Source organism: Haemaphysalis longicornis, unplaced genomic scaffold (assembly GCF_048455015.1).
Source record: "Haemaphysalis longicornis isolate Haplotype H1 unplaced genomic scaffold, Haemaphysalis longicornis Haplotype H1 scaffold_7, whole genome shotgun sequence".
NCBI classification, from domain to species: Eukaryota; Metazoa; Arthropoda; class Arachnida; order Ixodida; family Ixodidae; genus Haemaphysalis; species Haemaphysalis longicornis.
Genome location: NW_027526422.1, coordinates 121,661,580 through 121,683,095, shown reverse-complemented (window position 1 = coordinate 121,683,095; position 21,516 = coordinate 121,661,580). Strand labels below are relative to the sequence as shown.

General features: G+C 45.2%; 1 protein-coding gene across 1 annotated transcript in view; it reads left to right on the top strand.

Moving 5' to 3' along the window:
• The first annotated feature begins 28 nt into the window (after positions 1-28).
• Positions 29-21,516, top strand: part of LOC144146910 (transmembrane and coiled-coil domain-containing protein 6-like) — a 30,173-nt gene continuing 8,685 nt past the window's right edge. Inside the window, exons 1-10 of the mRNA XM_077678875.1 lie at positions 29-216; positions 289-380; positions 448-557; positions 705-891; positions 5,570-5,674; positions 7,271-7,347; positions 12,399-12,515; positions 12,856-12,961; positions 16,108-16,276; positions 20,251-20,342. Of these exons, the coding sequence (XP_077535001.1) occupies positions 117-216; positions 289-380; positions 448-557; positions 705-891; positions 5,570-5,674; positions 7,271-7,347; positions 12,399-12,515; positions 12,856-12,961; positions 16,108-16,276; positions 20,251-20,342 (1,155 nt within the window). The 5' untranslated portion in view covers positions 29-116. The remainder of the gene's footprint in view (positions 217-288; positions 381-447; positions 558-704; positions 892-5,569; positions 5,675-7,270; positions 7,348-12,398; positions 12,516-12,855; positions 12,962-16,107; positions 16,277-20,250; positions 20,343-21,516) is intronic.

Below are 21,516 nucleotides of genomic sequence, written 5' to 3'. Positions count from 1 at the left end.
AAAGCCAACAGACAGCCGTTCTTGAAAAAATGGCGGCCTTCATGTCGTAAATTGTTTCAGTCGTTTCAGCGTAGTTGGCGTTGCTGAGTTGCAAAACGCAGGATCCGATATACGGCATGATTTCAAACGCTAGCGAAGACGGCATTCTAACGCCAGCGCCGTGTGGGGACAGCATGGTGGATGAAATGCGACAGACTCTGAGAAGTCAGCAGTACGGTGCGTACTAACTAAATAACCGATGAGAGTATGTGCGTTTCAGTGATCCTCTGCATACTTTTGCACTCGCAGATGAGCAGAGGGAACGGCGGAAAAAGCTGGTCGACGCCCGACGGTCTTCTGTGCCTCCCTTAAAGGAGTTTGAGCCAGTGCCTGTCGAAGAGGTATTCGTCGTTCGCATCGAGCTCGGAAATTTTGACGTATCAGTCATGCCGGTTCATGTCATTCCAGTTTGAAGCGCTCCTGAAAGATATGAAGAAACAGCGGATCAACAAGAACTACTTGAGAAAGCTAAAGAACTCCCTTGGTCTGGGGGACGAATATATCAATCGCTTCATCAAGTAAGGCTTTTTCATCGAAAGTTTCACATCTATTGATACGAAATCACGTGAAGCGAAACAATGTGACAGAAACTGATTCAAAAATACGGTGTGAAAACGTCGGGAAGGTCGCGTTTTTTGACACGTAGCCCTTGTGTTCCCATCCAGGAGCAACAGTGCGCTGGAACTACTGCTGTCTGTTGCCCTTCGCAACTACGACTCGTTGTGTCAGCTGGAGGCCCTGGCGTGCCTCACGAACTTGGTGTGTGGGGACCACAAGGCCACGTATCGCGTGCTGCGTTCGGCTGGGCCCTACGTCGTTACCTTTCTCAACGGCACCAGCCCCTTCCTACAGGTGAGGGCATTACTTCTTTACTATGACAACGGCATCAGGCAGTGTCCTCGCTGGCGTCGCGAAATAACCCCCTACCGATACTCGGTGTTGCCAACCCGAGACATTTCGAGACAAAAGGATGCATTTCTGCGTCGACTGTGCCCGTCCCCTACACCCACCATTGTTTGGCCAGATTCTCCAAATGAGCTTTGGAGAATCTGTAGACAGCTCGAGTTCAACCACCAACCATCCGGACTGCGTCGGTGAAGTCGTGACTTGCAAGAGTAAGTCGGCGAAAGGTCCCCGTCTGGTATTCCACTGCGACCGTTGCACAGCTCAAGGGAAGTGATGAGCTGCAAGGCCTCCCAGGTCGGGACAGCTGCTTTGCGTTTAGGCACCGCCTTGGTCACCCCAACGTGAAGCTTTCCCACGAAGAAGTGATGTGGTTGGCGTTTAGTGGGATGAAAGACTTGTGCATCATTACGACCAAAGAACTCGCGAACAGCGAGACCAAGCTGAGTGGACAGGTGCGCACTGATTGGCGCAGCCCTGTACGAAAGGTGGTGCAAAAGGAGTTACACGTGTGGCTCAGAATGGGAGGGCCGAATCAAATTGTGCAAGCTGACGAGTGCCTCGTGCTTTCAAGTGGAACTCTAACAGGACGATTTTTGCCCTGAGACGGCGTGACAAGGGACACGGTGGACATAGGGCCCTGGGTCGAGCTGTGGCTCTTGAAATTTGACAAGCGGGACGCTGGCACATATGGCGAGAAAATCGCTGATAGCATCTAGTCGGGAACCACCATCCACAGTGACAAGTTAGCGCTGGCGGCGTCCACTGAACCTGGTGAGTGCCGCCAGCGTCAACATGCACTAAGTGTGAGAGATGGTTAACCGCACACGTGACTTTGTTGGCCCCAACACCGGTGCCCACGCCCAGAACATTGAGAGTATGTGGCAAAAGGCAAAGCAGCATCTGGTGAGGAATAACCAGGAGGTCAATGCCGCTCTATTCGAATGACACCTCTGTGGCTCTGGTCATAGAGTTTCATACAGAACTAGAGGGTAAACTGGCGCTAGTGTCAACGCAAACATGGCAGCAGCGCTTACGCTTCAATGGGAATGATGGGTAGTTCTGGAACCGGATTGTGTAGGATCGAAACGGGCTTATGACTGCGCAAATTGTGTTTTCTGACAAAAAAGCTCTTATTGCCCGGTTCTCCGTTTACAAATTACATGGCGAACAAGAAAGTTAATGACGAAAAACCGGTTTTGTACGAAATAAAACGGCGCGTTTAAATAAAAAGCAGACGCGGAGTCGAGGAGGTTTGTGGAGCAGGTTTGCCATTTTCCGCCAACTACAGCAGGATGCGGACTTCTTTAAAAACTACTTGTAAAAGGTTCGGCGCTCGTGGTTTGTAATAGTAAGGGAAGTTTTGTGCGCATAAGAAAAAAGAAACCGATTACCTTTGGAGAAGTTATTCTTGCCTGAATTAGTGACATCCATCAAGCTGCGTTCCTATCAGCCGCCGGTGCTGCTGTTCTACGCCGTAGGAGCCGGCGTTCGCATGAAAGGTGTGGCTGTTCCAAGCGATTCGCAACCGTCGTCAGCTTTGACAATACATTGCTCTGCCGAATGAGCAGCGCCGCAACTGCTAATTAGCAGACAACTTCGCCGCACAGAGCGCCGTCATTTGTGTTTTCGTGCTCGCTGTGCCGGCAACGAATTGATAACCCACCCAATTCGCAACTCTAGTTATCAAACTTTCTACTCAGGGTGGCGTCAGTGCGCGCGCGGCATGCAGTTCAAGCAGAAACGTATTTTTGATAGCTTCTTCCAACACCCCACGTAGGCAAATGCGTTCATGTAAATCCAAAACGAAAACGAAACTGCCTGCAATCCCTACCAAGTTCCACGAGCCATCGACCGCCAATCCGAATCCAGAACTACCCATCACGCCCATTGAGGCGTATGATCGCAGCGCCAGTTTCCCCTCTAGTTATATTGTAAGAAACTCTATGGCTCTGGTAGCTGTCCATCCATGGAAGGCAGCGGTGTAAGGACCCCTTCCTTCGTCCGATGGAGGCTATCACCCGCCACTACCCAGCTCGAATACCTGCAATCAGCCACAGGGCGGAGCATCGTCCGATGCTATTTTTCCAGACCATCAGCCAAGAAAGCTTACCTCCGGCTGTCTTTCTTTTCCTATTTTTTTATTTTCACCTCCCAAAAAGGCTCGTTTCAAAGCCAATGACGTAATGCACTTGCGGGGAACTCTTTGTGCACAGTCTCCCACTTGTGTATCCTCTCAAACTTCCTCTCAAGGGCAAGAACTGCGACTAACATTGCCTCATGAAAATAAAGGCATATAAGCAAGCTTCACCCTCCCTCTTCCACTACACTGTATACTCATTGTACTCAAGTTCACTGTAAGGAACGATGCCAGTTTAGGAAGGACTTTTGCAGTATCAACACTCACAAAAAGATATGGACAAACAAAATAAGCATGAGTCATAACTTCTAGCAGAATTTTATTGAAGGTGGGTGAAATGTGTACGACTGAAAATGCAGAAGCCAGGTTAGGAAACTGATCCTTTCCTGTATGTAAATCACGCTCGCAAGGTGGAGGTAAGTTGACAATGCGTAATCTCCTGTATGCATAACAGATGTGCACAAGTATGAAAATTTTATGACGCCTGATTTTGTTGTCGAGCTTTAGGAGTACAGCACGCGCATAATGCCCTCCGTCTTCAAGCCAGGGCTGATCAACGCAACAAGGGTTATAAGTACGGCAGCTGTGCAGCACACTGCACGGGACTGTTTCAGTTCCAAATTACTTCAGCAGAAAAAAAATTTAAGAGATAAAAGGAGTTGTTGGCGACGTCAAACCCACATATAAGAAGAAAGAAACAGAAGAAGGAGGCCACTAGATTTGGCGGAATAGGCAAAAAGCAGGTTGACAACATTTCAGTGGGGGGGGGGGGGGGGGGTTTCATAATGCGTACAAGGACATTTTATTTCATCATCATCATGTTCATCATCATCAGCAGCAAAACTAAGGCCTCTTCCGCAGACCTCCGATTGGTTCTTTGATGGATCATTTATTCTTGGCCCTTCAGTTTTTCCTACATCATCATCCTGTGAAGTTTCCATCATCACCTGGTTCTCGTCCTCTCCCTTAGTAGTCATTCTGTTATTTGGCAGAACACTCGTTGTCTGTCCTACGCATCTCGTGGCCAGCCCCACATTTTTCTCTAGCTTCAGCTAGGATGCCCTCTACACTAATTTGTTCTCCTAACCTATGACTTGTTTTTAACACTGCAGTTCCCATATCCTGCCATGATCCCTTAGCTAAAGTATGTATAATAAAATTACCTTTGCCTGCATTGCCTGAAACAAATGAAATCGTACACTAATGCCACCTTCAGGCAGAACCAGCACTACACTTTTTGTTCACTTCTGAGTGAAGTTTGCATTCAACTGCAACTTATGATGAAGCGTTAGTACATAACATAATGTCCACTGTCAGCAGAGGGGATGGCAGAGTGCAGCGTTTTGAAATCTTGAAGTCTATGGAAGTCTCTGAAGTAGGTCCGTGTGTAAGGTTGCCATAGTGGGAGTGATTACTTGCAAGCGGTAGAGGGAAGTTCACACACACAAGCACGGAAATCGGGCATCGCAACCACACGGCGCATAAAGCCTGGCTGCACATGCACGCCTTCCCCCCCACTTGTGCATGTATAAATGAGCAGCTAGTGATGTGCGCATGCTTATGTTAGAAAAACACTAGCCAAAATGTCGCTGTGGAAGCCCTTCAAGTTGGATGGGAAAAATACCAGCCAACACGTCACGCCAGTAGCCTTTCAAGGAGGAAACACAGAACACTAGCTCTTGGGTGTGATTAGCTTTACGGATATCGGTTTGTGGATTCTTAAAATCCACGGACAAATTTTTTTCCAGAACCTAATCATACACAGCTTCGCCATAAAATGAGCATGTGGGTTTTTCAGTAGCGGACAACGGCCTCCGGTGCGGACATTCCAGAGGTGAACGAATAGTTTTCGTTTTTCGTTTGACAACACGAAGTAGACATCTGCGTGACATCACAAAAATATGGCACTGGGATTGGTAGTGGCTACAGCTAAAACAAAGAAAACGCTCATGGGATGTGAAATGCAAGTGGCATAGCAAAAAGAAAATGCAACAGAGGAACCATTATACCACAAAAACAATGTGGTGCACCATGAAATAGCATATGACACTTTTAGTTGTATTGCATCCACGGCTGCAGCTAGAGCCACTAAATGAGCTACGCTTTATTTAGCGACACTAGCTGCAGGTATTCCCATGACCAATGCCTGCATTCCCCCCTCCCCCCTTCTGCCCTTGTTTGTGACGGATGTTTACACCTGGTGTATATCTCGTTGTGCACCTTGTTATTTTTATTATGATTGTTTTGTTCTGTCCTATTTTTGTTACGGTATTGCAAAGGTAAGCGTTTTTCTGACCTGCAGCAGATAAAGGGACACTACACTGCCGCATTTCACACATAAACTGCACTGTGAGTTACAATAGAAATGCGACCCATACCCTTGCTGAATATTCGGTCTGGTTGTGCCCATGGAAGCGTGATACGTTGTTTTCCGTACCCTTGCTCCCTTCTTGGGCAGAAGTCTGAACGACGCTCTGTGGTTTGCAGGAGCAAGCGGCCTGGTTCCTGGCCAACGCCGCGATGGACTGCCAGGCATGTCGAGACCTGCTGAGGCTCCAAGGGGCAGGCTATACCCTTGTCAAAGCGCTGCAGGTTGGTTCGGTATTGTGTTGCGGTAGTCTCGCTGAGTGGGCTGGTTCAATGTTGTTGTCTGCGTTCACATTGTAGAAGAGGTATGTGAGGGTGGATTCATTAGGGCAACCACGTGTCGCCTTTAAGGCACACACTGAAGAGATTTATAAATGTTTCTGTTAATTCTACAGTCTAGAATGTGTAGACAGAGTTCTGATGTATCTTGGCCAATCTACGAGCATTTTTGTCACAAAAACACGCGTTGAAAAGTGCTGCTTTCATTTGCATGATCTTTCTTGTGGATTTATGGATGTCAGCTGGACTGGAGAGTGCGCAGAGCGGGATTTAATAAATTGGGAGCAGGTTTAATCAATATAAAGTGTACGTGACCAAAGAAAAAGTCACAAATAACCTTGAAACACGCAATCCTCACATGTTTTTTTAACTTACGGTGAATTAACTGCATTGCAAAGCATTGCGACACCATTGCGGCAGCTTTCGCAGTGACTGCAACTGGGTCCCAGTGTTTTCTCTTCCTGGACGTGCAAATAAACGGTGGCTCTAAAAACTTTGTGGCAGGGAAAATGAATAATGGCGCGAGAACTGCACAATAGAGCCACAAACGACAGTTTGGCAAGTTTAATGGCATGTTGCTTTAACTCTTTCGTTATGGCGGAAAAACGTCCGATTTTGAGTGCTCCCACAAAACTATTTCTTTCTCTTGAACTAGTGGACACATTTGGCATTGCTATGCATGGAATTGTAGCTTATAGATTGCTCTTACAAACACATACCAGGTGTTTTGTGAAAGGTACCATTACTTACAGTTTATTAACCAAATAATAAAAAAAATGCACAAAAAAGTATACACGCAATGCATATAGGCAATTGTAATGAGCCTAAAAATTATTTTAGGAATTCTAAGATATGCGAATTGTTCCTACATTTCTTGGCTATGATTCAATATATATATCAACACTGTACACCAAGTTTTGTATTTTTGTGGGCCCGTCAACCTAGCGGAACTGACGGCTGTGCCACTCCTCGAAGCCACTCGAGTGTAAGTTGGTCATGCATCCAAGCACACTTTTCTGTGTTCTGACACAAAATCCTTTTCACTTTAGTGGTAAAAAAAACAGCAAAAAAAAAATCCACCGCTCTTGAGAAGTGTCGCGCATCGCTCCGTAGCGGTAATCTGACACGAGTGCCAGGCTATCATGAAGGGGATAACGCCACATGACGCGGTGCATTTGGCAAAATACCCCACCGTACGTTGTCCAGACCCTACACATCAATCCTATTTTGTTTATAAATACAGCCCAAATACAGCGGACACCGTTTTCACACAACTCGCCACTAACGCGGGTTCCAATTTCACTCTTGGCGCGGTCTCTGTACGCGAAATATCAACAAAACATAATAAAATCGAAAATGAGTTGTCAATAAATACGCCAGATGGCGTTAGTTGTCCGCCAGGCGCCGTTTTTAGCTTTTGCGGGGCGTTTGAAATCATCGGAACTCCGTGTCCGATGGCCTATGGCGCCCTAAGGAAAGAGTTAAAGACTGTTGACAGGATTCGTGGCTCATTCGTATTTTGTGCTTCTTTTTTCTTTCTAGAGTGCGCACCCTGCAGTGGTTGAAATGGCTGTGCTTGCGCTTCAAGCTTACGCACAGTCCCCCGCAGCAAATGCAGAGTGAGTGCTGTCAAATCTCACATCTCCTTCTTGTGCCAGTTTCTGCTGGTGTCTGTATTCACATGCTCAGAGTGGACTTGGTTGGCCCAACGCATGTTGAACCTACAGCCTGTCTTTTGCACACCTGATTTCATTGTCACATGCTTTGGGAGAATGAAAGTTTGTAGAACAATCACTTCGCTGGAAATCTTGAAGGTGGAATGAATTGGAGCAAAGCACTGTATGAAATTATTCATTCCAGAGCCCTTGAGCAGCTGATCTCGTGGACCGTGGCTAGTGTTTCGAAAGCATCAATATTTTTTTGTTTAAAACAAACGTAGATACATGTGTTTTTTCTCCTTATCAGGAACCACCGAAACAATCTAGGGGCCCTGCTTTTGTCCCCCTTTAAAACTTTGGGGACATCTGAGTGATACAAAATGACTAAAAAAACAATTTAACGTCTGTAACGGAAACGCCCGTGTGCAGTTTCGCTGCGGAATAACTTGGGCTCTTCAAGGTTCGATAACGTTGGCCAGAAATTTTGTAAATGAGCGCATTTTTGTATTTTGCCGTGAAATTAAGAAAGATGCACGCACTTCATACCTTCTAGCATGAGTTGAAATAGACAGCTATGAGTTTTGAAAAATACGGAGTCTCTGCAGTGTTCTATTCTTGCCGAAATGCTTGATACCAAAAGGAGGTAGTTGGAACGAATAGGAAATTAACACTTCAAAGGCTGGTCTGAGCAAGGCAATCGTGTTATTACCACTTTGCACTGAGCTACAAAATGTATATGTAACTACTCAATGTAACTATGACTGCAGAAGTAACTGCAACACAACTTCTGTCTGATCCTCGCAACCTAAAAGCAGGCAACTTCCCTCCCTCGAATCGGCACTGTAGTTCAATGATAACATTTTAATACTGCTACCAGTGTGTACGAAGACTTTCCAACCAGTCAAATCTTGCTACATTAAAGCCTGATCTAAACATTACTTTTTGGGATTTCTACAAAAAAATAGCTGTTGGGCGCATGGTTTGTTGTATTCAAAAGCCACATAATTGAAGCACAGGCCTCCTTTGTCTATAGGTGGTATTCACTGAAACGTTTTGCTTTCGATTTCCTTGCTTCGCAATACCTGAAACGGCCACGAACATGGCCGAAGTGCCACGGTCATGTCGCGGCTTGTGGCCCTGCCCCTGCACGCCGCAAAAAAAAAAAAAGAAAGAAAGAACAGCGTGCATCGTCTGCTCCATTTCAACCCAATTATCAATGGTGGTGTCAACAGAGATAATGTTAATCACACTCACAACAGAGTCAAGGCATTACTTTGCGTTCAGGGGGGTAGAGTTTGGAACATCCAACACACATCATGTGCTTAGCACGGACAAGTGCCGCCATCCCGCGGGCCCAATGTAACCAGTGATGGCGCACTCACATGGTTGCCTGCATGCGTGCATCACCATTGAATACAACCTATACATAAAGGAAAAGAAGTTTGCTGCAAAAGTTAATGTGAACACAAAACAGAAAATTGAGACGAACATGGGAATTCATGTTGTGTTCCTTCCCCCCCCCCCCCTTTTTTTAATGCATAAGCATTTTTTGGCAAATGCCCTACTGAAACATTGTGACACCTTATACCGGCAAAATGAATGGGCAATCAATCAACTAAACTCATGTAATCGGGACAATAGTGTAAGTGCAGATGATTGGTACCTTCAGAATCGGCAATGCATATGGGTACAGCGGTGAAGCCGACTGTAACAGGACCATGCATGTGGCATTTCGTAGGAAAACACGGGGCCTTCATTCATTTATATAAGGCTGCTTTTATTACTCCTGGTAAAACGTCTTCGCAGCAATGCATTTTCATGTAGTACTGAAGCACACTTTAGTATTGAAGTCATCTCCCATTCTTTTCTGGTGGCAATGCTCCTACACAACACTTTCCATTCCACCCTTGTAAGAGGTGAACTTGGAGCTGCCCCTGTTGTGATCTTCAGTGTGCTTTTTTTTTAAGATAAACTTATTATATTTTTATTCTTTGCTGAGTTAATGAGGAGGGACACTGCTCCTAAAAAAACTTTTAATTTTTAAATAAACTCTGTGAAACTTGCCAGTCTTGCTGCTTTTCCCCCACTGATTTCAAATATGGCATTATTTTTTTTAGTTCGTCAATTAGTTCCCGAGATAATTAGAGGTAATTAACCATTTTTGGAGGAACAATAGACAAAATAGCATTGGTGATAAAACTGTAATCTTTACATTTTCCAATACTATGAACTTTGGTGAGTGCAATAAGACACGCAGTTTTTTGATGCATCGCTTGGAACTAATTTTACAGCTCATTAAACCCTGGTGGCACCAGTAGCAGGGAACCATTCTGAGGGCTCATTTCAAACACTGAAGTTTAATGAGCTGTAAAATTAGTTCCAAGCGATGCATCAAAAAACTGCTTCTCTTATTGAACTCACCAGGGTTCATTGTGTTGGAAAATGTAAAGATTACAGTTTTATGACCAACACTATTTTGTCTATTGTTTGACCAAAAATGGCTAATTATCTCTAATTACCTTGGGAACTAATTGATGAACTAAACAAAATAATGCCATATTTGAAATCAGTGGGAGAAAAGCAGCAAGACTGGCAAGTTTCACAGAGTTTACTTAAAAATTAAAAAAAATTTTTTAAGAGCAGTGTTCCCCCTTTTAAGTAAGTACGCACGAAAAAGTTTAGCAGCCGTTGTGGTGTGCTTATGTGCATGTGTGTTAATGTAATGCTAGCATATGTGTGGAACACCTGACTGCACGTCGTTGAATAAGGTTGAACTGCAGAAATATATCACTGCAATGTTTTAATGCAGTGGTTCTCAGCCATGACTGCCCCGGGGACCCCTTTTGGGCTTGCGATAGTGATGGGGGACCCCACGATGGAGCGTATGTTGATCGGTGCCATAATGTCAAACAATTTGTACTTGAATCTATAAGTCTTCTAAACACCTATATGCTGCCTTTTGTGGGTCTGTTTTCTTTTTCTTTCATAGCTGGCGTGTTGTGAAAAATGCAGATGTTAAAATGTGTGCCACGCGGAGAAGCTAAACATACATGTAATGCGGCGGAGCCACCTTTTTGCATTGCAAGAAAGCAGCGCTAGTATTAAACCTAAGCAGCGCTAGTATTAAACCAAGAGTGTAAAACATGGTTGTATTAGTCCTTTTTTGGTAAGATGACATGTCATCGCCCCGCTTCAAAGGGAAACCAATAGCAATCATCATCATCATGAGAAAATGATGGCGAAATCGAGAGAAAAAGGGCGGGTGAAAAGTTTTGCGGGGAGCTTCGCAGACCCCTGGAATGCTATCGCGGACCCCCTGGGGTCCGCGGAACCACATTTGAGAACCACTGTTTTAATGCATTAAAGGAGTACGGGCGTGAAATTTCAAAGCTGGGGTTCAAGGTTCAAGGTGTATTCAATAAATGTTTGGTTTACAAAATGCGTTATTGATGTTCGTACAGAAGAAGGTCCCGAAGTAAAAACTGTCAGGGGGACCTCCTGGCTCAAAATTCACACTAGACAAAGTTAATATAATGGCAGAACGGAATGCACACGGAGTAATAAAAACCATTAGCATGTCAGGGTCAGGCGAAGAACATCAATTCTTTTAAATAACATTTGATATTTTTGCGATAGTTTGAGGCACAAAGATTAGGAAGTATACAATACTACATGAATAAACAAGGAATGCAAATCAAAATGTTATTCAGGTTGCGAACATCAAGAAATCAGGTAACTACGAAATCAGGGGTAACTACGTAAAATGCTTCCTTTTTATCGCGAGATATCTCCCAGCAAGTTTCAACCGTAACCGTTCAGTAAAACATGTTTTAAATTCATTTTAATCTTTGCGCACGCGAGAAAGCTCAGAAAGGATACCGTTCCGCAATAGGCATCAGCACGACGCCATCTGCACCTCCTGGCCCCAAACTGCAGACGTGATGGTTCCTGTGACATGGCCAACGCACTGGCTGCGGTTGGCACACACTGTTCTGCTATGGATATCACGTCGAGGTTTTGGGACTGACGTCGTGCTGCCCGGTGCATGGAGATGGTGGAAACCCGGGCTGGCCTGGGTGCGTGCGCGAGCGCTCGTGCGCACGTTTAGACTGTCAGCAGTGCGTCAAGAATGGTGATGTCACGAGCGCCCTCTTGTCATGGCAGCCACTTCAGAGTTCGTTTAATCGAAACTGAAACTGACACGAATAAACGAAGTGGAAAATAATTATTTACGCAGTTGCGACTGTCAAATGTGCCATTCTGTGATCAGTAAGCTCGTAAACACCAATAGCAGCAAAAAAAAAAAAAAACACGAAATTTTCTTGTCAGTACTCCTTTGAAGATCAGCCCTCTTTCACGTGCAGTCGTGTGAGGGGTTTGGGGGCCAGGCAGATTTTTAATAGCTTTGCACGAAAAGTTTCGGTCATGTTGAGTTACAAAAGCCGTCACATTTTTTTTTTCCTTTCCAGTAAATACTGGGGTTGCTACGCGAAACTGGAAGGATGATGTTTGGCTTGTTTGGCGCAGGTCATTGTTGTTCATTTTTGTAGATTTGGAAGCGAGTCCAATTATATGGGCCTGTATAAATACTGTAAAGTTTGCAATGTCTATAAAGACAATTTGCATGCTTCCAAAGGGCATCTGAATTGCTTGTGATCTGCTTGTGATGGCTATGCCTTCCTTGCAATGGCTTGTGATTTGCCACCTGGACATTTCGTTGATATCTAACAGCATAGCAGTAGGCATTCATTCATGTACACATTTTTTCGATATTCCACATTAGACAAAAAGAAAGCTTTGAGCGATTGCAGTCAAACCTATGTATGAGTGCGCTTCTTTACCCACTCGGCTACCACAGCCAGTCAAGTTTTAGGTTAGCAGGAGTCTGCTGGGCAGTTACTGTTGTTGTTACTGTTAGTATTAAATAAAGTCATTCATTCATCATCATCATTATCATTTTGATTATTATTGTTATCACTCTAAAGTAATGCCTTTTGTTCCCTGCTTTCCAGAGACCTCATTGCACAGGGGCTTCTCAAACACTTGTGCCCGTTGTTTGTCCAGAAATCAGCCAAGCCCGACTTTCTAGCGCACCTGGGCTGGGCAGCATTCTACGTTTACAGCAGCTGGTGAGCCTGCGTGTTGCTTTACTGGCATTTCCTTGGCCGTTGTTTGCAACCTACATGCGTTCTAATTTTCTAGGTGCGTTCTAATTTTCCCTTTAGATCTCTTTGTTGCCATCTTGAGGGCCCATTCGCCATGTTAAGCCCTATTCCAATCCTCATGAAGACAGCAACATAAATTGATTCGCGGAGACAGCGTTGAAGTCAACATCGATGCAGGCTGTACTTACTTCCTACGTGTGCTTGCTGGCATCTGAAGCACTGCACTACATACGGATGGCAAATGTTGGTCGTTTTTATGCGGGCCAGTTATCACAGAGTGTACATGGCATCTGTCTCTTTCCAGTGACAAAGAGCGCTTTGATGACCTTCAGGGCTACACTACAACCTTGTGTAACGTGACTGCCAGGAAGGTTGTGCAGTATGCCGCAACACCAACAGAGCACGCTGGGGTAAGTTTTGCTTGCTGTTTTTGTCGCATTGAAACACAGGAAGGCTGTGAATGAAATGTCTGCAACCGAGGTGTTCTGAATTCCCTAAAGGGACACTAAAGAGTAGAAACAAGTTGGACTGTATCGATGGGTTATGGTGCCAAGAACCTAAATACACCAGTCTCGCGACTAGCAGTTGTTTAATAAGGCAGAAAACGCCAGAAACGGGAAGACAGGGGCTGACGCACCATACGCTTTTGGGTACTATGGTTTGGGACGTCACAAAAGGGGTGAACGGCGAGAGCTCATTGCAGAAGCATCTACAGTATAATCCCGCTACAACGAAGTTCGCTTCAATGAAATATTTCCAATTCAGCTAGCTATAGAAGTCAATGCAACAAAGTCATCGCCACAACGAACCATTTGTCTGGCTTGCTTTTGCTTCAACGAAATTTTCGCTCATTGGGGCTGGGTTTGAACAATTATTTTACACTAAAATAAGCATAACGCCAGCTGTCTGTAACTTTTTATACATTCAAGGCACTTAGTTTCTCCAAAAACATGCGCCGCGTACCCCCGCTACCAGCCATAAACAAAAGCAACTCATAGATGGACACCATTGTTTGCTGGTGGTAATGATGTGGCTGGCCGTCTTTACATGAGGCACAGGCCCGGTCCGCCAAGCTGGAGCTGCAGCCAATCCGTATCCAGTTGAAATTGCGCGAATGTGCTCTGCTGCTGGTGCGGCGCCGTCATGTATGCGTTGTAAGCAGCTGTCATTGCAGTTTTTCTTCTACAGTTTTTGAAAGTCAAGAGCAAAAATAATGTTTTCGTGTTTAGTCTTGAACCTGTGTCATCCTGTCTTAGTCACGAGCGCGCGCCGGCGACAAATGCAAGCGTGCGGCTTGCCTGCCAAGGTCAGTTGCCGCCGTGCCTAGTGAGAGGATAGCTCCATGGAGTATAAGATAACGGCACTTCTCCTGCCTGCCACAAGTGAGAGGGGAACTTCTGACTGTGTAGCAGCTATCTGCAAGTAATCAGCTCGGTAGATATGCCTTGTTGTGCAGTAATATTTTGCGACTGCATTTCTTCAACCCCCCTTCTCCCCCGATAACACGCTCTTTACGAGCAGGTAAAAAAAAACAGATAACCATTAGTACGTTGGTTATCCGAATAAACACGGCGCAATTGCGCATCAATCCTTTTTCTAAACATGCATTATGCTGTCAATGATGCGGATAATATACGGCGCTTTTTTCTTGCCCTTCCATGGTGTGCTGGGGCAAATTTCGCCTGAACGAATTTCTGCTTCAACGAAATTTTTTGCACGTCCCATCAATTTTGCTGTAGCAGGATTTGACTGTACAGATCTTTTCCTGAAATAAACAGTTCCAAAGTGGTTGAGCACATGAAATGAAAACAAATCAAAGCTTTCCATGCACTCATCACAACTAAAAAACACACGCTTCAGCTTTTTTACACTGCGCTTCCCTCACTATTCAGTCAGCCATCATGCATTCAGTTTCGTTTTCAAAAAGCAGGGGTGTGCAGTTAGTGAAGTCAATAACCTACGATGGTAACCCAAGCTTCTGCAAGCAATGTACTTGGCAGAAAGCAGCTAAAGCCTCTTCATTAGAATCGGCAAAGGGAACAAGATGCACTGCAGGTGGTTAAAGGAGCCATGAAGACAAAATACAAGTTGGGTTTATTAGAAAGACTGCTTAGTCCCGATAACAATGATACCAATATCATCGCAGTCTTCGAACAAATAACGGATATATTAAAGAAAACGTGTGAAGCAGTCGCGACCCCCTAGCCAATTTCTCGCAACTTTTCTATGACGTCACGGAACCTTGTTTGTGCGATTGGCAGCCGCCTAACTGAGCTGTCGCGAAGACACATGACTGGACGTCTGTAATGGGGCCTCTAGTTACATTTGACCTTATCACTTGAATGCTAACGTGCAGTTAACGCCCTGAAAATTGTTTTATTGTTGGCCCGTATGATGTCATTATTGCTCATAACACGTCACTGTGGCGCAAAATTTGAAAGTTTTGAAATACTTCTTGCTTTTTTTTTCGTTTAAAAAAAACATCTTTTGTGGCTGTAATGGAGCTGAGTGAGATACTGAATCCCAGTTCTTTCAAATTAAACGAATTTGTATTTTCTCGTCATGGCTCCTTTAAGCAAGCCGCCCAAGCTTCCAATCTAAGTAGGAGGAGGAATCCAATCCAAGTTGAAGGAGGAGTAACACTTTATTTAAAGTGTTGCTATTGGTAAGGTGCGCCCGGTTTGAACATAATCGCCCATAAAATGAACGTACTTCGAGTGGTTGGCTGACCAATCCACCCACTCGTCTCGAGCCGCCGTTGATCATCTGTAAAGCGTGCGTCGCTCTGCCCTTGTTATGTTCAAGCCAAGGGGAACGCGGGCAGCGAATGCCGACACGGCTGCCGTGAAGAGGGTTTATTTCACGCTGGATTGGTGTCACGCGAGAGGAGATAATATGAGATGGCTGTAATCGTGAGACGACCGGTGGAATGAAGGCGCGCTCCTGAACGTTGCTAGCAGGGAGCCCGGGACGCCAGGGTTGATATTCGAAACAGTGCCTGTTGCTTCTAATGAGGCTTCGCTGGCAGCCAGCTGGATGGGGTCTGGGAATCCGCAGTAGACAAGCCTACCGGCTGCTCGAGAATTTCACAACGTTTCTCATTCCATCAGTGAAAGATCATAAACACCCAAGCCAGCCTTCGTGGCGAGAGAAACGTGCCGCAGTCCCCCATGGCTCAGGGATTTAAAAGCTGCCGCTGTGAGCATTTAGGCTGTTAAACACACCGGTGCTGCCGGCGCATCACTTCTAGTTTGTGACAGAATGGCTACGTCACGAAAAAAATGAAAAAAAAGTGGGTGAGAGAAATGCCAGCTTTGTTTTCTTATTTCTCAGCAAATAGCACAGCGCTGCTCGTCGAACAAAAGCGAAGAGAACTAACAAGTGTATGATCTTTTAGTTAAAACAAAATTTCATTTAGCCTTTAGTTTTAGCGTACCTTTAACATTGCAAAAAATGGCGCAACACTTCTTGTCATGCACCCCTTACAGTGAAAACAAATTAGTGTGCACACATAACATTCCCCTGCATGTGATTGGGCCCCAACCAACCTCTGCAGGTGCTGACATCCCTGGTGGCCTGCCTGTCCACGTGGAGCAGTGGGTGGCCGGAGTTGGCCCTGGCCGTCGGCGACACGCCCGGGATGGTGGCCGCTCTGGGTCATCTCCTGCAAGTGCCTTTTCTCCATTTGCGCAGAGAGGCCCTGTGGCTCGTGGGCTGCCTCGCAGGTGCGTGTCCCGTTGTGCTTGGTGCTTCGAAGCAGGGCACACACACGGTGGGGCCTAGCACAGCCGCCATGCTTCGTGGCTGCGGTGGCCATTAATTTCAATGCATTGGGTGGAGGGGAGAGGGAAGGACGCTAGAAGAGAGAGAGAGAGAGAGAGAGAGAGAGAGAGAGAGAGAGAGAGAGAGAGAGAGAGAGAGAGAGAGAGAGAGAGAGAATTTATAGCTCTTTCGCTACTGTGACGATGAAAGCCCAGCTAATATCTTTTTTAGGTGCAGACGGTAATTACACAGACGACTTCACTCTGCACTACGCATTTAGAAAAAAAAGATGAAACTCGGCGTTGGGTCAGAGACATGTTAGAAGCCATTCGTCATGTAATTTGTTTTGGGATAGTTTCTGTAAAACAAATGTTGCAGCCATTTTTCTGTAATACTCCCTGCTTAGACGGCCACGTATTTACGTAAAATGGGAGTTGTGCAACGTTTTCAATTTCGCTGTGAACTAGTTATGACAGATGTCTGAAACTGGGTGTAATGATAGAGTCGTCTCAGCGGCCAATTTCAGTATCAGTTTTTTTAAGTTACCTACATTAGATTGTGAGAGCTGCAGAGCACTGTACACTAGCTTTGGAGACGAAAATTCAATGGTACGCGGCTCTCTTGACAGGCAAAGGTTTGGTCAGAACCTAGCCATATACAACTTTACTGTAAAAGGTATTTTCAGTTAGTTTACATGGCCTTGTTTTTAAGCATTGTATCATTGCCATATACAGTTCCACTGTGAAAGGGGAAATTTTAGTTAGACTACATGACCCTGTTTTTAAGTATCAGATCGTTGAGCAGTGAATTGTTAGGTGCAAAAGAATTTTCGTGATTGAATTGTGCAGTGGTGCTGAATGCAGTAACATGAAGGTTGGTCTCATCAGAAATGGCTTTTAGTTCAATTAGGAGAAACGAATGTACTTGATACATTTTGCGAAATTGCATTTGCAGTGAGTCAAAATACATCTTATGGCCCTCATTAGCGGAAAACAGGACATCATGCATACCACAAGTCAGGATACCACACATGGATCAGGATTGTCGTAGTGGTATGACATGTGTGTGTTCCTCCAGTTCACTTGTCAGAAATGTCTACTGACTGGGCATTGTGTCATGAATAGAGACTGGAACTTTGGGCAAAATCTTTTTTTTTTTTTTCTTGAGTCCATATCAAGTCTATTTGACATATATGCAGGAACTAAGCATTTTAATAAGCAAACATTTATTGTGCTTATAAGGGCCGGGCCTGTGGGCTTATTATCGCCTAAATATGCCTTTTTGTGCTAGATACTATGCCTTTTTGGTGTTTTCTTGGTTTATGTTCTGCTTAGATAGTTCTCTCTTCAGAACCACGCAGCTCAGCCTTTGTCGCATACCGTTTGCTGTCAGAATTCACACACCATGCCGAACACGCCAAGACACGAACCCCACGATCGAGCTACTGCTATCTTGACCAGACATCACCCAGAGCAACTGTGCCGTTACAGGCCTGTACGCAGCGACACTAAAGCCAACCTTGCCGCTGGGTGGGCTTGACATCACCCATCTCTGCATGAACTCTGTCGTTCTATGTTCTTCTGTTGCGTGGATCAATGGAGAAAACTTTTGCCTATTCATTGCTAAGGGAGTAAACATCAGCAGACAAGACAATGAACGCAACACAGCCAGCAACGTGCACTCAAGGTTAAAGGCACCTCACAGAGGAACACCATGTGAACATCGACACGCGATGGTTTCAATTTGATGCCACGGACATGGGCACAGTCATCTATCGGTCATGGATTCACCGCTGGCTGCCAATATGTATGTAGCATGAAGGAAGGAGAGAAGAAGGTTATGGAAGGAGCATCTTGGAACTTTTAAGTAGTCTAGTCGCGACAGCCATCGTTACCCAGTACGGCAGCAATGGTCTGCCGTACCGGGTAACCTTCAAGGGCATTTGAACCTTAGCTCTAAGGGTTAGTTGCAAAGAATCTTGCAAGCTGTCTAACGTTGTAATCGGTATATGGTGCGTAGTTACTGAATGTTGTTATTCGCAACAGCTTCGCTAGTCATCCGCTTCTGCAGGACAGGATGACTCAGTAATTTATCCAGAATTATTTCACTTCGCTTTACTGTCTGTGGGATTCACTGGCGCTGTGAGGAGCTGAGAAGGTCCTTCTGTTTTGTCAACGTGTCTTCGAGAAGCAGTTACCGATTGTGCCTTTTCCACCAGAGCCCGTTGTCACCCCTTGGGGAAGACAGCTAAGGGCAGACAACTACCACAACAAACACTTTGGTAGTATTAACAGCTTAGCTGTCGACAAAAGCTTTGCAGCCACACGAGCATGACTTGGCACATTCATATGATGATTTCAGGTTCTTAGTAGAAAGGATTCAGCAGCTAAGAACTTGGGTGCCATTCTGCCTCAGAACGCTGAGCTCTTTTCGAAGGTCTGAGACAGGTACACCGTCATTTCCGAAGAACTGGTTACTGACAGAGTTATTCCGAAGCTTAAATCTGTCTCAGACATAAAATTCCTGGATTCCCTGTGCTAAAAGAACTGCCAAAGGTTTTGAGCAGCACACATTTTAACGTTCGAGATGGAATTAGACCGTGGAGCATTCCTAAGTGCAAGCATGCTCCGTCAGCATCAGTGGGGATTGAATGTTCTTTTTCACACACAAATATCAAATGTTAGGAGGCGCAACTTCAAACCATGAAACGTTGAGACGAGTAATTGCTTTCCCACAGCAAAATAGTTGGCTGCTGTTTTCATTGCAAGTCTGAAATTTGTCCACATGAATGAAGCCTAGGTATATGTTACCTACTGTATAATGCGGAATATAGGTCGAGGCGGAATATAGGTCGACCCCCTTACCTTGTAGCCGAAAAATGCAAAAAAAAAATAATTGGGTACCAACCATTGTTTTATTGAGACTATAACTTGTTTCGTCTCAGATTACTCATTTAAAACTGTCTGAAGTATCGTCGGACGACTGCTTCTGGCTTGCCGTCGCCCACACAGCAGGTCGTCCTCGGTGCAGTCCAGGGAATTGCTTATGCAGCACTTCTTAAACACTCGCAAGACCATGTCATCGTGAAGCGAGCGCAAAGCATGGGACACTCGTGTGCAGACCGTAGCGACCGCCAGTCTGTGCAGGCGGTCAGCAAACATCTTGGGGTATCCATTCGTAGAGACATCGCATGACGCTAGCGGACAAAATTTGCCCCTTTGTACAGCAGCACAGGTGCACAGAGCAGCGCCCATGAAGCGAGGTCTTCCGAGTGTTGCATACCGAGAGCTGCCCCTTCAGCTAACGCCGCTAGCAACACTTCTTTTGGTGATACCGAACTGGCGCAAGGCGGACACGTCATTGGCCTTGGAAAACCCCCAACTTTTCTTTTAAATGCTGCTGTGAACTGGCACCAAGTGCCTAAACTCATTTTGAGCAAGAAGAAAATAGCACGCACACATTCGCCGACAGCGAAAGAAGCAACAAAACAAAGATGGCGTCGCGTCCGATTGATGGTGGTGGCGATGATGCCTTTGGAGTTTGGATGGGCTCGATGGGCTGCCGGGTCGTCAGATGACAACTGCCAAATGACTGCAATATAGGTCGAGGGGTGACTTTTAGGCAAATTTTTCTGTAAAAAATCTCGACCTATATTCCGCATTATACGGTAAATGACACTTTTCAGTGCCTAGTATGGGCGGCTAAAACCTTCGTTTCTTGTGCCTAAAGATCCGCTCTTTAGTCATGAAATAGCCCATTATATATTATCTTTATTCTTACGTTACAGTAAAGTGGTTTGACGGATCTCACTCAAATTGAGCGATGCCTTTCTGTCATGGCTTATTCAAACTCCACTGGTTAGTTCGACTCCGAGCAAGCATTCTGTGCTACTTTGGTGTGTATTGAGTGTGGATCTCTTTCCCTATCTCTCACTCAGGCATGCTTGGAGAACGTGACTTGTCCCCCATCACTAACGCAACCCCAGGCATCGTGCCTCTACTCAACCCAGGAGCAGCCTGCATAGAAGAGGTGGGTAGGGTCTCCTTTTTGGTCTGCCTATACTGCTTAGCTGAGTGTAGTGTGTTTTTTTTATTTAGTTATCTAATATCCACAGTGCCAGGGGCATTACAGCTGGAGGAAGCACAAAACAAAATAATACGAAGTTGCAATCAGCGACACATCGGCCTTCCAGTATATCAAACATACACAACATCTGTACAATGCAGATACAACTCACGAGCAAGCACCCATGAAATCACTGGGTTCATAGAACGAAACGAAATACAGTGTCACAACAGTCAAAATGTGTTACATCAACTTTGAAAAGAACTAATCATTTGATATAAGAGATAAGATGTCGCAGGGCAAGTTGTTCCAGTTGTGAATGGTCGGAAAGGGGGGGGGGGGGGGGACTGAAACTATTCAGTTTTACAATAGTCCCTGACCCTAACTGCGTGATTGTGTGCATTTTGTAGCACTACAACCTTCAGCTTGTTCTAGATGAGCTTAGAAAAAATTATGGGTGTGAGAATACTTGAAATTTCGAATACGAATGGAATATTCTTCTTATTCGAAGCATATGCGATTCAAAAAATGAGATTCGAAAATTCCTGAATGGATGAATATTGTGGGAAAGCCAGGCAAGTAATGTATTGCTGTATTTACTCGCGTAATGAAACCACTCGCGTAATTACGCCTCCGCCACTTTTCTTGTTGAGAATTTACTGTCTTGCCACCTTGCATAAAAATTGTAGTGGGAATATGTTTTTATCTCGGCATGGCTGCTAATGCCTTAGACAATCGCAGTAACTTGATATCATGTCACAGTACGCGCAGAAACGCAAAAAATGCAGTCTGACAGAAAAAATTTCGCAGTAGCCGGAGACGCGAGCACAAATTCCGTGGCTCACAATTTAAAAATTGCGTGTTCGCGGAGCACCACCTGCTGAACACAAACAAACCATCTGGTTTATAGCGCCACGAAAGCACTGCGGCGTGTAAACAAAGCACCAAACATAGGTACTCCGCACTCCTTCCCTGATCTTTGCTGTTCCACGATGTTGCCATTATGCGCCGTGGTTTTGTTCAGTTGTGTTCCAACCTATTTTTGTGCTCCTGGTGCGGGGTGTACGATCAGCCAGTACATCAGCTACGCGGCCAGTTTTAAACTGAAGATGGTTGAAGCACATGGAAACCGCATGGC